Below are 16796 nucleotides of genomic sequence, written 5' to 3'. Positions count from 1 at the left end.
AATAATACGTTTGTACGGATTCATTTAAACTGCGACCTGCAGCCCAAAAAGGGGTTTGAATATATTAGATTCAAATGGCCAAGTTCCCCACTATAGTAAAATGTTTCGTAGTACCGTATTACCCAAATACACAAGACATCCAAATAAAATCACAGAAAGTTTTTAAAAATTGAAAAATATTCCAAGTTTTACTTTCCCTAATTGAGTTGTCTGAAATTGTACACAAGGAGTTCTTTGTGAGCACTTTACCCCCTGAAAGAGAATTGTCTATATAGGTCCACGATTTCGTATAGCCCCCATATAACGGTACCCCTCGATATTCGGTATTTTGATGATTTTAGCCACATATTTCAATGGAATTGTCTGAAATTCCACACAAGGAGTTCCTTGTGGGTATTTTACCCCCTGCAAGATAATTGTCTATGGTGGTCCACGATGTCGTATAGCCCCCATATGACGGTACCCCCGATATTCGGTATTTTGATGATTTTAACCACATTTCTCAATGGAATTGTCTAAAATTCCACACAAGAAGTTCATTGTGAGTACTTTTCAGACGTAAATTTGTCTGTGTAGGTCCACAATATTGTATATCACCCCAATATATCGGCACCTTACGATAATCGGTATTTTTAAGATTTTAACAGAATTTTTAATGGAGTTTACTTTTTTTTTAAAATTTCCTAATTCGTTCCAAATGGTGGAAGGTATTCAAAGTTCGGCCCGGCTGGAAGATGCGAGCGCATTTAACATATAAAAATGACCGACATAGCGTAATGGGACTCATTTCAAAACGTGGACTTACTTCTTTTATTTGTTTGGCAAAAATAATTGTGTGTAGGCTACTCTGGGGTAGAGAAGCATTTTACCAATAATTGTCCACATAGGTATTTATTTGTTTATCCCAACCAATGTGCGGTCAGAAAAGAAAATTTTGTATTCTACTGGATTTGTATTATTTAGAAATTACTATGGAGTTATTACTTATAATAAAAATTGTGCCGCTTACATAAGTCAGATCTGTAATTTATTTTGCTTTAAAAAAATGCATTAAAAACTAAAAGTACTGACCGCCACCGCGGGACGGGCCGCTTGTTTTTAATATTATTCATTCAGAATTCAAAACAATAAAACATATAGTATGTCAAATCGAAAAAAAGTCGCACCAAAAACATTTTTCCACTCTGATTTTTATTGGCATATTTTCAAGCTATTTTTTTGCCAAGATAACATTCCGAAATTGTATAAATCCGTCAAGCCATTCTTGAATTATAAGCGTAGTAACTAACATAATTTTCTTTTATATGATGAAAATAATTCGTTATAAGCCAAATTGAAAAAAAAAAAAACATCGTACATTATATTAAATTGAGAAAAAAGAAAATAAAACAAGTTAAAAAGCAGTAAGTTCGGCCGGGCCGAACTTTTAATACCCTCCACCATTTGCAACGAATTTGGAAATTTTCAAAAAATAAAATCCTTAAAAAATTCTGTTAAAATTTTAAAAATACCAAATATAGCCGTTACATTGGGGTCTATACGACGTGGACATACATATGCATTGTTTGTCATAAGCCATTACCATATTCAAATTCGAAACTGGACCCACACCGACAATACCAAATTTTAAACAATTCCGGTTACCGTTATATGGGAGCTATATGAAAACGTGGACCTACATGGCCCATTTACGAACTTAACCTGCCTACTGGAAAAATAAACATGTGTGCAAAATTTTAGCCATCTATCTCAATTCATTCGAAAGATAGCGTGATTACAACAGACAGGCGGACAGACAGACAGACGGACATCGCTAAATCGACTTAGAATTTTACGCTGATGAAGAATATATGTACTTTGTTGGGTCTGACATGAGTATTTCGAGGAGTTACAAACGGAATGACAAAGTTAATATACCCTCCATAGTATGGTGGAGGGTATAAAAATCTGCATATATATATATATATATATATATATATATATATATATATATATATATATATATATATATATATATATATATATATATATATATATATATATATATATATATATATATATATATATATATATATATATATATATATATATATGCAGATTTTTATACCCTCCACCATACTATGGAGGGTATATTAACTTTGTCATTCCGTTTGTAACTCCTCGAAATACTCATGTCAGACCCAACAAAGTACATATATTCTTGATCAGCGTAAAATTCTAAGTCGATTTAGCGATGTCCGTCTGTCTGTCTGTCCGCCTGTCTGTTGTAATCACGCTATCTTTCGAATGAATTGAGATAGATGGCTAAAATTTTGCACACATGTTTATTTTTCCAGTAGGCAGGTTAAGTTCGTAAATGGGCCATGTAGGTCCACGTTTTCATATAGCTCCCATATAACGGTAACCGGAATTGTTTAAAATTTGGTATTGTCGGTGTGGGTCCAGTTTCGAATTTGAATATGGTAATGGCTTATGACAAACAATGCATATGTATGTCCACGTCGTATAGACCCCAATGTAACGGCTATATTTGGTATTTTTAAAATTTTAACAGAATTTTTTAAGGATTTTATTTTTTGAAAATTTCCAAATTCGTTGCAAATGGTGGAGGGTATTAAAAGTTCGGCCCGGCCGAACTTACTGCTTTTTAACTTGTTTTATTTTCTTTTTTCTCAATTTAATATAATGTACGATGTTTTTTTTTTTTTCAATTTGGCTTATAACGAATTATTTTCATCATATAAAAGAAAATTATGTTAGTTACTACGCTTATAATTCAAGAATGGCTTGACGGATTTATACAATTTCGGAATGTTATCTTGGCAAAAAAATAGCTTGAAAATATGCCAATAAAAATCAGAGTGGAAAAATGTTTTTGGTGCGACTTTTTTTCGATTTGACATACTATATGTTTTATTGTTTTGAATTCTGAATGAATAATATTAAAAACAAGCGGCCCGTCCCGCGGTGGCGGTCAGTACTTTTAGTTTTTAATGCATTTTTTTAAAGCAAAATAAATTACAGATCTGACTTATGTAAGCGGCACAATTTTTATTATAAGTAATAACTCCATAGTAATTTCTAAATAATACAAATCCAGTAGAATACAAAATTTTCTTTTCTGACCGCACATTGGTTGGGATAAACAAATAAATACCTATGTGGACAATTATTGGTAAAATGCTTCTCTACCCCAGAGTAGCCTACACACAATTATTTTTGCCAAACAAATAAAAGAAGTAAGTCCACGTTTTGAAATGAGTCCCATTACGCTATGTCGGTCATTTTTATATGTTAAATGCGCTCGCATCTTCCAGCCGGGCCGAACTTTGAATACCTTCCACCATTTGGAACGAATTAGGAAATTTTTAAAAAAAAGTAAACTCCATTAAAAATTCTGTTAAAATCTTAAAAATACCGATTATCGTAAGGTGCCGATATATTGGGGTGATATACAATATTGTGGACCTACACAGACAAATTTACGTCTGAAAAGTACTCACAATGAACTTCTTGTGTGGAATTTTAGACAATTCCATTGAGAAATGTGGTTAAAATCATCAAAATACCGAATATCGGGGGTACCGTCATATGGGGGCTATACGACATCGTGGACCACCATAGACAATTATCTTGCAGGGGGTAAAATACCCACAAGGAACTCCTTGTGTGGAATTTCAGACAATTCCATTGAAATATGTGGCTAAAATCATCAAAATACCGAATATCGAGGGGTACCGTTATATGGGGGCTATACGAAATCGTGGACCTATATAGACAATTCTCTTTCAGGGGGTAAAGTGCTCACAAAGAACTCCTTGTGTACAATTTCAGACAACTCAATTAGGGAAAGTAAAACTTGGAATATTTTTCAATTTTTAAAAACTTTCTGTGATTTTATTTGGATGTCTTGTGTATTTGGGTAATACGGTACTACGAAACATTTTACTATAGTGGGGAACTTGGCCATTTGAATCTAATATATTCAAACCCCTTTTTGGGCTGCAGGTCGCAGTTTAAATGAATCCGTACAAACGTATTATTTATGAGCGATTTTGATGAGGATATATCTATATCCATAAAATAACCGAAATCTTTTGCTCATTTTATATCCACGAATTACGATATTTATTCGCTTTGTATTAAATTTAGCTATCAACCTCTCCACTCACAGAAGGCTCGACAGTATTTGAAAATATATGTGCATTTTTATACCCTCCACCATACTATGTAGGGTATATTCATTTTGTCATTCCGTTTGTAACTCATCGAAATAATGATCTTAGACGCAACAAAGTATATATATTCTTGATCAGCGTAAAAGTAAAAAAGTAGTAAGTTCTGCCGGGACGAACTTTGAATACCCTCCACCATTTGGAACGAATTAGAAAATTTTCAAAAAAAAATAAAATCCATTAAATTTTATTTTAAATCTTTACAATATCTAATATAGGAAGGTGCCGATATATGGGGGTATATATGATATTGTGGACCTATTACTCACAAGGAACTCCTTGTGTGGATTTTCAGATAATTCCATTGGAAAAAGTGGCTAAAATTATCAAACTACTGAATATCGGGGGGTATCGTTATATGGGGGATATACGATATTACGGACCTATATAGACAATTCCCTTTCAGGGGGTAAAGTGATCACAAAGAACTCCTTGTGTGGATTTTCAGACAATACGATTGGAAAATGTGGCTTAAATCATCAAAATACCGAATATCGCGGGGTACCGTTATATGGGAGCTATACGTTATAGTTACCCTATATAGAGAATTCTCTGTCGGGGGGTAAAGTTCCCACAAAGAACCCCTTGTGTACAAAGAACCCCTTGTGACCATTCCGTTGAAAAATGTGGCTAAAAACATCAAAATACCGAATATCTGGGGGTACAGTTATATGAGGGCTATACGATATTGTGGACCTATATAGATAATTCTCTGCCGTGGTATAAAGCACCCACAAGGAACTACTTGTGTGGATTTTCAGACAATTCCATTGAAAAATGTGGCTAACATCATCAAAATACCGAATATAGGCGGGTACAGTTATATGGGGGCTATACGATATCGTGGACCGATATAGCCCATCTTCGAACATGACCTGCCTGCAGACAAAAAAGAGATCTGTGCAAAATTTTAGCTTCCTATCTTAATTCGTTTAGACTGTAGCGTTATTACAACAGACGGACGGACAGGACTCGTCTTAGAATTTTATGCTGATCAAGAATATATATACTTTGTTGGGTGTAAAATGATTATTTCGATGAGTTACAAACGGAATGACGAACTTAATATACCCTCCATACTATGTATGGTGGATGGTATAAAAAAGATTTAGCCATGTCCGCCTGTCCGTCTCACTGTCTGTTGTAATCACGCTATCTTTCAAACGAATTGAGATAGAAGGCTAAAATTTTGCACACATGTCTATTTTGCGAGTAGGTAGCTCCAGTTCGTAATTGGGCCATGTAGGTTCACGTTTTCATATAGCCCCATGTAACGTTACCTCCCGATATTCGGCATTTTGATGATTTTAGCGACATTATTCACCGGGATTGTTTCAAATTTGGTGTTTCAGGTACGAAATGGATACTACAGCCTAAGGCAGAAAATTGTCTATGCAGGTCCACGTCTTCGTATAGCCCCCATATAACAGTACCTCCCTATATTGGGTATTTTCATGATTTTAGCGACATAATTCACCGGAATTGTTTCAAATTTGGTATTTAAAGTTCGTAATGGATTCTACAGCCCTGTATTCTGTATTTTGACGAGTTTAAGTACAATACCCACCGAAATTGTTTGAGACAAATGGTGAAGGGTATTCAAAGTTCGGCCGGGCCGAAGTTACTACTTTTTAACTTTTTAAATTTGAAAATGCATGTATTAGTGGAGGGGTTTGATTTTGAAACCTAAACCCTTTCAATCCGATGAGTAGACTTCGTTTTAGGGTTGTCAATAAAAGTTGTTGAATGTTTATTGCAAGGTGTATTTAATAACTTTTGTTTGTTGACTAAGTTTTCAATTTTAATATCGACATAACCATTTTTGAAAATAAATAAATATTTATTTGCATGAATTTCAAAAATAAAACAGAGAACGCACATTACTTATAAATATAAGCTCTGGGAACAGATAAATGTTTCGTTCCTATGGAAATGAGAACATTTTTAATGGAGAAATCGATGGAATTATCTGTGAAATTGTTTATTTTTGAAGACGTCTACTCCTGCAAAGATAATATATAGCTGGTTTGGTTAAACTTTTAAAAATCATGATGTAAATCGCGAGAGTGATGTACCTTTAAAAATGAGAACATAATTTTGCCTTTATTGTAGAACATACGCAAACAATTATGCTATCCAATATTCCTTTATAAAATATTTCAATAAATATACAAGTTAAAAAGCAGTAAGTTCGGCCGGGTCCAACTTTGAATACCCTCCACAATTTGGAACGAATTTGCAAAATTTTCAAAAAAAAAATCCTTAAACAATTCTGTTTAAATTTTAAAAATACCGGATATAGCCGTTTTGTTGGGGTCTATACGACGTGGGCCTACATATTCAAATTCAAAAACTTGAAATAAACGGTGAATAATGTAGCTAAAATCATCAGACAAACGGACATCGGTAAATCTACTTAGAATTTTACGCTGATCAAGAATACATATACTTTGTTGGGTCTGACATGAGTATTTCGAGGAGTTACAAACGGAATGACAAAGTTAATATAATCTCCATATTATGGTGGAGGATATAACAAGTAAAAAATAGCTAAGTTAGCCCGGGCCAAACTTTTAATACTCCCCGCCATTTCGAAAGAAATTGAAAATTTAAAAAAAAAAAAAAAACCGAAAATTACCACGTATATCTCAATTCGTTCGAAAGATAGCGTGATTGCAACAGACGGACAAACAGACTGATAGAGGGGCTAGATCGTCTTAGAATTTTACGCTGATCCAGAATATATATACTTTGTAGGGCCTGACATGAGTATTTCGAGGAGTTACAAACGGAATGACAAAGTTAATATACCCTCCATAGAATGGTGGAGGGTATAAAAAAGCTAGACGTACAAATTTGTAATTATTAATGGTTACGACCTTCATATGACCATACTTGGGGGCTACCCTTATACGGAAGTATACTTAATAGTTTATAAGCTTCTCAGTGAGCGTATAGTTGGAAAATGCACCTGAAACTACCAGAATACTTCCCAATAGTGCACATTATTCAACATACCTAAAAGCATAATCCTTAATTGTTTTTCATTATATGCAAAACTCAAATCACCTTTTATGATTCCTTCGCAAAATGTCGTACTAAACAGATTGACAGACAGACAAAAGTACAAAAAGACAAACGCTCAGAAAGATGATTTAGATATGAATCGTCTTAAAATTGTACTCTAACTAAAAAAAAGAAAATTTAAATTCGAGTTAATTTTGAGACTTATATTCGCAGATTATTGCAGTCAAATATTTTCCAATCATTTCGTCTACATAATGCTCCTTATTTTCATGTCCTCAGCACTTGTCGTGTTCTTGATAGGTCAGATTAAATATTCGACACGTAGTTTCTCCAAGGATATATTTTTGTCTTAGGGCGTAGTATCATATTAACATGCGCGAAAAATTCAATAACAAAAAATGCAATTGTAGTCTATATTTTTATACCTTCTACCATAGTATGGAGGGTATATTAAGTTGGTCATTCCGTTTTTAACACCTCGAAATATAAATTTTACAACATACAAAGTAAATTCAATCGAATTTAAAGAATCGACAGAAAATTGTCTGTTCAGGTCCACGTCTTCTCATAGCCCCCATATAACGGTACCTCCCGATGATGATTTTAATGACAGTATTCAACGGAAATGTTTCAAATTTGGTATTTGATGTTCGTAATGGATGCTACAGCCTATGATAAAAGATTGTCTGCGCAGGTCCACGTTTTCGTAGAGCCCCCATATAACTGTACCTCCCGATATTCGGTATTTTGATGATTTTAGAAATATTTTTCACCGGAATTTTTTCAATTTTGTATTTGAAGTTCGTAATGAATACGCAGCCTAAGGCAGAAAATTGTCTGTGCCGTTCCACATTTTGGTATAGAACCAATATAGTAGTACCTCGATATATTAGTGATTTTAGCTACATTATTTACCCAGTTTTTTCAAGTTTCGCATTTGAATATTGTAATGCCACACTAACTAGTTCTGAAATAAACCTCATATGAGTTTAACTTTACGAAAAATTTTGGCCTCCAGCTTGGGTTATTGACGTTTTCCTTGTTTGTGGGTTAATGCTGTTCCTAATATTTGCTATGGATGAATTAAATTTTGCCCAGAACTTTCTATCGGTTCTTAATTTTTCAAAAAAGGACTCTTTATTACGATAGATTCACGTACCGACAACATGACTTTAACTATATAAAATACAGTTTAAATGCAAACCGTCACATTTTTTAAAAAATTAAACTTTCAAAAACAAATTGGTGTAAAATCATACATGGGCATCCTTTAAAGTATTTTAACTCGTAGTTGTTAATATATTTATTAAAAATTTGATTTCAACATGATTATACCCCTAATATAGATATTTCTTAAAATCGGTATTTAAGTCCTCGTTTAAATTTGTTTGTTATTTATATGAAACACACCCGTATCACTTAAATGAGAGCTTTGAAAGGAACAACACGATAGTAAACATATCGCAATTATTAGCGTAACTTTTTTAATCACTAACATTTTTCCAATCGCTTCTTGTACCCGTATCGAATTCCAAAACGAAAATAACGAATTTAATGTATAAACCTCGATTTAAAGGTTTTAGTTTGGGAAAAGAAAGCCAGTTAGCAGCGCGAGACTATCGACAACGTCGTCGTTTTTCGTCAATTTCTTTAAACCGTAAAAAGCAATGACATGCTTGTGTGGTGGAGAATGGCGACGTTTGTGCATAAAAACTTGCACGCAACTCCATACAAAGAAAATATTTCATACGAACAACCGTGTCCGGAGGCGTGTTTGTATGGGCATTGTGAAGTTTTTATACCCTACACCACAAGGTGGGCAGGGTATTATGTCTTTGTGCATTTGTTTGTAACATGGAGAAGGAAGCGAGGTAGACCCATAGTTACTTTTGAGGATCTCCATAGAATCACTTTCTGAGTTGATTTATGCATGTCAGTCCGTCCGTCTGTCCATGTATTGTTGTGAACAAAATGCAGGTCGCATTTATTATCCGATTAAGATGACATTTGCACAAATCATTTGTTTGGTCCAAGGACGAACCCTATTGAAATTGGAGATAATCGGTAAAAATTTAGATATAGCTCCCATATATATCTTCGTCCGATTTGCCATTCATTGCACCAAACATGTAATATCAGCCCGAATAGTATGGAGTTTTGCAGGGAGATATATCAAATACAGCTCAGAAATATCTTTGCCAAATTTTATTGAGATCGGTTCAGATTTGGATATAGCTCCCATATATATCTTTATATGATTTCAAATTAATCTTGCACCAAATGGGCAATACAAGTCCGAATTTAAAAGATACAAGTGCTTCGGCATATTAAGTCCTTTGAACTTTAAATTTTACTTATAATTATAGCGTGTATGATTGAAAACGTTTAATTGTTACGTGGAGCTCTACTAAATTAGCAAAGTGGTGTAGGGTATCAAAAAGTCGGCCCCGCCCGACTTTACGACTTTCTTTACTGGTTTTCTCATTAGTCTGTGACTGTGGTCCTAATTTGTAATACAAAAACGTTCAAATACACACTGAAACAGTATTGATTGTTTGTCGTATATCTGATGTTTAATGGCATACATACATAATGGCATGCATTAGGCAATTGCTAACAAAGTATTTATACTTATTCTACATTCTACTCACATATCAGTAAATTGGGATATGATTTGTATTGGTATATTATAATACCTGTCGAAACCATCTTTCGTAGTACTTATGATTTTTATTTGGGTTAATGTAAGCCCTTTATGGTGTGGATTGACTTTTCATCCACTCATATTATGTTTCCACTACATATAAATAATTTCATATGTTGGCATAATCTGACCTTTTGATACGGTTGTAATACAAGTGTTTATTTTATTTCAAGATCTATTTTTAATTCAATTGTCAGCATTATTTCAAATTTGTTATTTGAAGTTCGTAACGGATACTTCAGCCTAAGAGAGAAAGGTGTATGTGAAGATCCACGTCTTCGTCTGGCCCCCATATAACGGTACCTTCCGATATTCGGTATTTTGATGATTTTTACGATATTATTCACCAGAATTGTTTCAAATTTGGTATTTGAAGTTCGTAGATAATACAGCCTAAGATAGAAAATTGTCTGTGCAGGTCCACATTTTGGTATAGCCCCCAAAATACCTCCCAATATTTGGTATTTTGATGATTTTAGCGACATTATTCATCAGAACTGTTTCAAATTTTGTATTTGAAGTTCGAAATGACGAGTTTAGTTACAATACCCACCGAAATTGTTTGAAATGTCGTATTTGAAGTTCGTAATGAATGCTATAGCCTGTGACAGAAAATTGTATATGCTGGTCCAGGTCTTCGCACAGCTACGATATAACGGTACCTCCCTCCATACGATATTTTGTTGATTTTAGCTACATTATTCGCCGTTTATTTCAAGTTTCGAATTTGAATATGGTAATATAATATAACGGCTATATTCGGTATTTTTTAAATTTTAACAGAATTTGTAAGGATTTTATTTATTTTTTTTAATTTCCAAATTCGTTACAACTGGTGGTGGGTATTCAAAGTTCGGCCTGGCCGAACTTACTGCTTTTTAACTTGTTCTTTACGATATCGGAAAACTTGTGGATTCTTGCAGGTTCTGAAACAGAGTAATTTTTTACTATTGGAGATATTAATTATTTTAATAGCCCATTGGGATTTTTGTCAAAAACAAATCTGAAATACTTATATTCCCAAAAACAAAAAAATGATATATTTTATATTTATTAAGATCACTCCTACAATTAGTAAAAAAAAACTTAAGAAACGCATAACATACTAGTCCTCAAATATACCTCATATGAGTTTAACTTTACGAAAAATTTTGGCTTCCAGCTTGGGTTATTGATGTTTTCCTTGTTTTTTGGGTTAATGCTGTTCCTAATATTTGTTATGGATGCATTAAATTTTGCTTAGAACCTTCCATTTTTTCTCAATTTTTAAAAAGGGCTCTTTTCTACGATATGTTTCCTTCATATTAAAGAATACTTCCAGCTCATTTTAAATGTCTAATATAAATTCACGTACCGACAACATGACTTTAATTGTATAATTCCGTCGAAAAATATCGCTTAAATGAAAATCGTTATACGGGAGAAGACGTGGACCCGCATAGACAATTTTCCGTCATGGGTTGTAGTACCCATCACGAAATACAAATAAAAAAATTGAAACAATTTCGGTGAATAATGTCGCTAATATCATCAAAATAGCGAATATTGGGAGGTATCGTAAACCTGCGTAGACAATTTTCTGTCATAGATTGTACTATGCATTACTAACTTCAAATACAAAATTTGAAACAATACCGATGAATAATGTCGCTTATATCATCAAAACACCGAATACGGGAGGTACCGTTATATGGGGGCCATACCAAAACATGGACCCATATATACAATGTTTCGCCACCGGAGCTAGAACTCATTATGACCTACAAATACCGATTTTTAAACAATTTCGGTAAAAAATGTTGCTAAAATCATCCAAATACCAAATATTGTTACGTACCCTCATATACGAAAACGTGGACCGGCACATATTAACCTGCCTATTGGTAAAAACATACGTGTGCAAATTTTTATCCTTTTATCTCGATTCGTTCCACCTCTAAATCGATTTAGAATTTTACGCTGATTAAGAATATATATATTTTGTTGTCTAACATGAGAATTTCGAGAAGTTATAAAATGGAACTCGTCTAGCCACTAAAATAGCATATAATATGCCAACGGAGAGAAGTGTCGCATATTAGTTGATGCGTGGGACTTCGCTAATATCCGATTTTCAATGTCACCTCCTTAGGTCATTATAATCTCAACTTGAAAGAGAAAATTATCAAATATCCACCAACAAATAACCTTCGCCTTAATAAGGCAAAAAATTCAAATAACATTTTGGTTTGATTAACAAAATATAATTACAAATGCTCGGTATTTTAAAGTTTTTTGCCATATTTACCACAGAAATAACTGTACTTTGGCGCTTTTAGAGCAATTTAGAAGAAGATTCACCTCTCAATTTTTTTAAAAAATCGAGATATTTGATTTGTCGTTTATAACATTAACCCCCACTTATATGTGTTTTGAGAGTCCTAACCACTACAATTTTATATTTATATTGTTTTGAACACATGCTCCAATACACAAATTTTAGGAATTTTAAGGCATATATTTTCCCAATTATTTAATTTTTTACATTATTAAGGAAAAATATTCGTCCCGGCCAAATGCAAGAAAGTGAACATGACGAGCTTTGAAAGTGTGTACAGTAGTATAGACTTATTAGCTTTATGACACATCTTATGTGGGTTTAATTATACTAATTCGATAGCGTAAACCAAAAAAGACACATAAATTTATAATCCTTCGTCTATAATAATGCTGTACGAGTTCCACTAAGCATTTAAAAATAAACCAAATTTATCTTTTTGGTTTCACCGTATATCGCTTGTTATACTTTCTTTGCTTTTCGTAAACCACCAAGATAACACATTTTTTAAAAAATTAAACTTTCAAAATCATAAAATCATACATGGGCGTCCTTTAAAGTCTTTTAAGTTGTATTTGTTAATATATTTATTAAAAATTTGATTCAACATGATTATACCCCTAATATAGATTTTTCTTAAAATCGGTATTTAAGTCCTCGTTTAAATTTGTTTGTTATTTATATGAAACACACCCGTATCACTTATATGAGAGTTTTGCAATGCATTTATGTAAGTGTCGTCAGGATATGCGGCATCACTTTTACAAAAGGAACAACACGATAGTAAACATATCGCAATTATTAGCGTAACTTTTTTAATCAATAACATTTTTTCAATCGCTACTTGTACCCGTATCGAATTCCGAAACGAAAATAACGAATTTAATGTATAAACCTCGATTTAAAAGTTTTAGTTTGGGAAAGAAAGCAAGTTAGCAGCGCGAGACTATCGACAACGTCGTCGTGAAAGAATTTCAATTTCTTTAAACCGTAAAAAGCAATGACATGCGTATGCGGTGGAGAATGGTGACGTTTGTGCATAAAAACGTGCACGCAACTCCATACAAAGAAAATATTTCATACGAACGCACCCGTGTCCGGAGGTGTGTTTGTATGGGCATTGTAACGTTTTTTTCTCATTAGTTTGTGACTGTGGTCCTAATTTGTAATATAAAAACGTTCAAATACACACTGTAACAGTATTGATTGTTTGTCGTATATCTGATGTTTAATGGCATACATACATAATGGCATACATTGGCAATTGCTAACAAAGTATTTATACTTATTCTACATTCTACTCACATATCAGTATATGGAAAACAAGTAAAGTACAACATGTAAATTGGGATATGATTTGTATTGGTATATTATAATACCTGTCGAAACCTTCTTTCGTAATACTTTTGATTTTTATTTGGGTTAATGTTAGCCCTTTATGGTGTGGATTGTCATTTCATTCACTCATATTATAATGTTTCCACTACTTATAATGACTTTCATATGTTGGGATAATCTGACCTTTTGATTCGGTTGTAATGCAAGTGTTTATGTTACTTCAAGATATATTTTTAATTCAATTGTCTCTTTAAATACCCAATAACTCTAAAACAAATCTAGATTTGAAAGTGCCAAATTTGGTCCAAACGTATAGAAATCGTACTGCAAGATGTTGAGTTCAGTCCATCTCATTATTTAGGGTATAAAGAGTTTAGACATTTAAAACCAGTAAAGAAAGTCTTCAAGTCGGGCGGGGCCGACTTTATGATACCCTACACCACTTTGCTAATTAAGTAGAGCTCCACATAACAATTAAAAGTTTTTATGGGAGAATTCAATCATACACGCTATGATTATAATTATAATTTAAAGTTCAAAGGACTAAATATTCCGAAGCATTTGTATCTTTTAAATTCGGAATTGTATTGCCCATTTGGTGCACAATTAATTTGAAATCGGATAAGGATATATATGGGAGCTATATTCAAATCTGAACCGATCTCGATAAAATTTGGCAAAGATATTTCTGAGCTGTATTTGATATATTTCCCTGAATATCGTTGTTACGGAGTGCATATTACGGTTGTGAGTAACTAATATAACAAATCGGATGAATAATATATATGGAAGCTATAGCTATATCTGAACCGATTTTCACCAAATTTGACATACTAGCTTTTAGACTCAATTCGGTCGTAAGTGCCAAATTCCATCCCATTTGGACAAATATTAGACGTTTGGTGCACAATAAAAGGTAAATCGGACGAAGTTATATATGGGAGCTATATCCAAATCTGAACCGATCTCGATAAAATTTAGCTAATGTATTTCTGAGCTGTATTTGATATATTTCCCCAAATATTGTTGTTGCATAGTGCATATTACGGCGGCGGTGGACAAAAATAACAAATCGGATGAACAATATATATGGGAGCTATAGCTATATCTGAACCGATTTCGATCAAATTTGGCATACATATTTTCAGGCCTAATTTGGGTGTATATGCAAAATTCCATACAATTCGGGCTGATATTACACGTTTGGTGCACAATAAAAAGCAAATCGGACGAAGATATATATGGGAGCTATATCTAAATTTTGACCGATTATCTCCAATTTCAATAGGGTTCGTCCTTGGGCCAAACAAAAGATCTTTGCAAAATTTCATCTGGATCGGGAAATAAATGCGACCTGTACTTTGTTTACAAAAATACATGGACAGACGGACGGACGGACATGCATAAATTGACTCAGAATGTGATTCTATGCATATCATCGAAAGGAACTATGGGTCTATCTCGTTTCCTTCTGCCTGTTACAAACAAATGCACAAAGACATAATACCCTGACCACCTTGTGGTGTAGGGTATAATAAAAATTATAGGAAAACAAGTAAAAACAAGTAAAAAAGCAGTAAGTTCGGCCGGGCCGAACTTTGAATACCCTCCACCATTTGGAATGAATTAGAAAATTTTCAAAAAAATAAAATCGAATAAAAATCTTTAAAGTATCTAATATAGGAAGATACCGATATATGGGGGGATATACGATATTGTGGACCTATAAAGACAAATCTATGTCTGCGTGTAAAGTACTCACAAGGAACTCCGTGTGTGGATTTTCAGACAATACGATTAGAAAATGTGGCTAAAGTCATCAAAATACCGAATATCGCGGGGTACCGTTATATGGGAGCTATACGTTATCGTTAACCTATATAGAGAATTCTCTGTCGGTGGGTAAAGTGCTCACAAAGAACCCCTTGTGTACAAAGAACCCCTTGTGACCATTCCGTTGAAAAATATGGCTAAAAACATCAAAACACCGAATATCAGGGGGTACCGTTACATGGGGGCTATACGATATCGTGGATCTATATGGACGATTCTCTGCCGAGGTATAAAGTACCCACAAGGAACTCCTTGTGTGGATTTTCAGACAATTCCGTTGAAAAATGTGGGTAAAATCGTCAAAATACCGAATATCGGGGGGTACCGTTATATGGGGGCTATACGATATTGTGGACCTATATAGATAATTCTCTGCCGAGGTATAAAGTACCCACAAGGAACTCCTTGTGTGGATTTTCAGACAATTCCGTTGAAAAATGTGGGTAAAATCATCAAAATACCGAATATCAGGGGGTACCGTTACATGGGGGCTATACGATATCGTGGACCTATATAGACAATTCTCTGCCGAGGTATAAAGTACCCACAAGGAACTCCTTGTGTGGATTTTCTGACAATTCCGTTGAAAAATGTGGGTAAATCATCAAAATACCGAATATCGGGGGGTACCGTTATATGGGGGCTATACGATATTGTGGACCTATATAGATAATTCTCTGCCGAGGTATAAAGTACCCACAAGAAACTCCTTGTGTGGATTTTCAGACAATTCCGTTTAAAAATGTGGGTAAAATCATCAAAATACCGAATATCGAGAGGTACCGTTACATGGGGGCTATACGATATCGTGGACCTATATGGAGAATTATCTGTCGAAGTATAAGGTACCCACAAGGAACTCCTTGTGTGGATTTTCAGACAATTCCGTTGAAAAATGTGGGTAAAATCATCAAAATACCGAATATCGGGGGGTACCGTTACATGGGGGCTGTACGATATCGTGGACCTATATGGACAATTCTCTGCCGAGGTATAAAGTACCCACAAGGAACTCCTTGTGTGGATTTTCAGACAATTCCGTTAAAAAATGTGGGTAAAATCATCAAAATACCGAATATCGGAGGGTACCGTTATATGGGGGCTATACGATATCGTGGACCGATATAGCCCATCTTCGAACTTGACCTGCCTGCAGACAAAAGAGAGATCTGTGCAAAATTTTAGCTTCCTATCTTAATTCGTTTAGACTGTGGCGTGATTACAACAGACGGACAGACGGACAGACGGACGGACAGGGCTAAATCGTCTTAGAATTTTACGCTGATCAAGAATATATATACTTTGTTGGGTCTAAAATGATTATTTCGATGAGTTACAAACG

General features: G+C 34.1%; 1 protein-coding gene across 4 annotated transcripts in view; it reads right to left on the bottom strand.

Moving 5' to 3' along the window:
• The window catches only part of LOC101894624 (uncharacterized), a 50176-nt gene that overhangs the window by 7847 nt on the left and 25533 nt on the right, over positions 1-16796 (bottom strand). The window contains exon 1 of one of the 4 annotated variants that reach the window (XM_059118967.1): positions 12977-13212. The exons of 2 other annotated variants lie outside the window; for them this stretch is intronic. In XM_059118967.1, the coding sequence (XP_058974950.1) occupies positions 12977-13112 (136 nt within the window). In that variant the 5' untranslated portion in view covers positions 13113-13212. Of the gene's footprint in view, positions 1-8672; positions 8832-12976; positions 13213-16796 lie in introns of those variants that run through there. One more of the 4 variants, XM_059118968.1, reaches the window with a different exon arrangement.

The sequence above is a fragment of the Musca domestica genome, unplaced genomic scaffold (assembly GCF_030504385.1).
Source record: "Musca domestica strain aabys unplaced genomic scaffold, Musca_domestica.polishedcontigs.V.1.1 139, whole genome shotgun sequence".
Lineage (NCBI taxonomy): Eukaryota > Metazoa > Arthropoda > Insecta > Diptera > Muscidae > Musca > Musca domestica.
The sequence above is the reverse complement of the archived record's forward strand: the minus strand, read 5'-3'. Positions and strand labels throughout refer to the sequence as shown.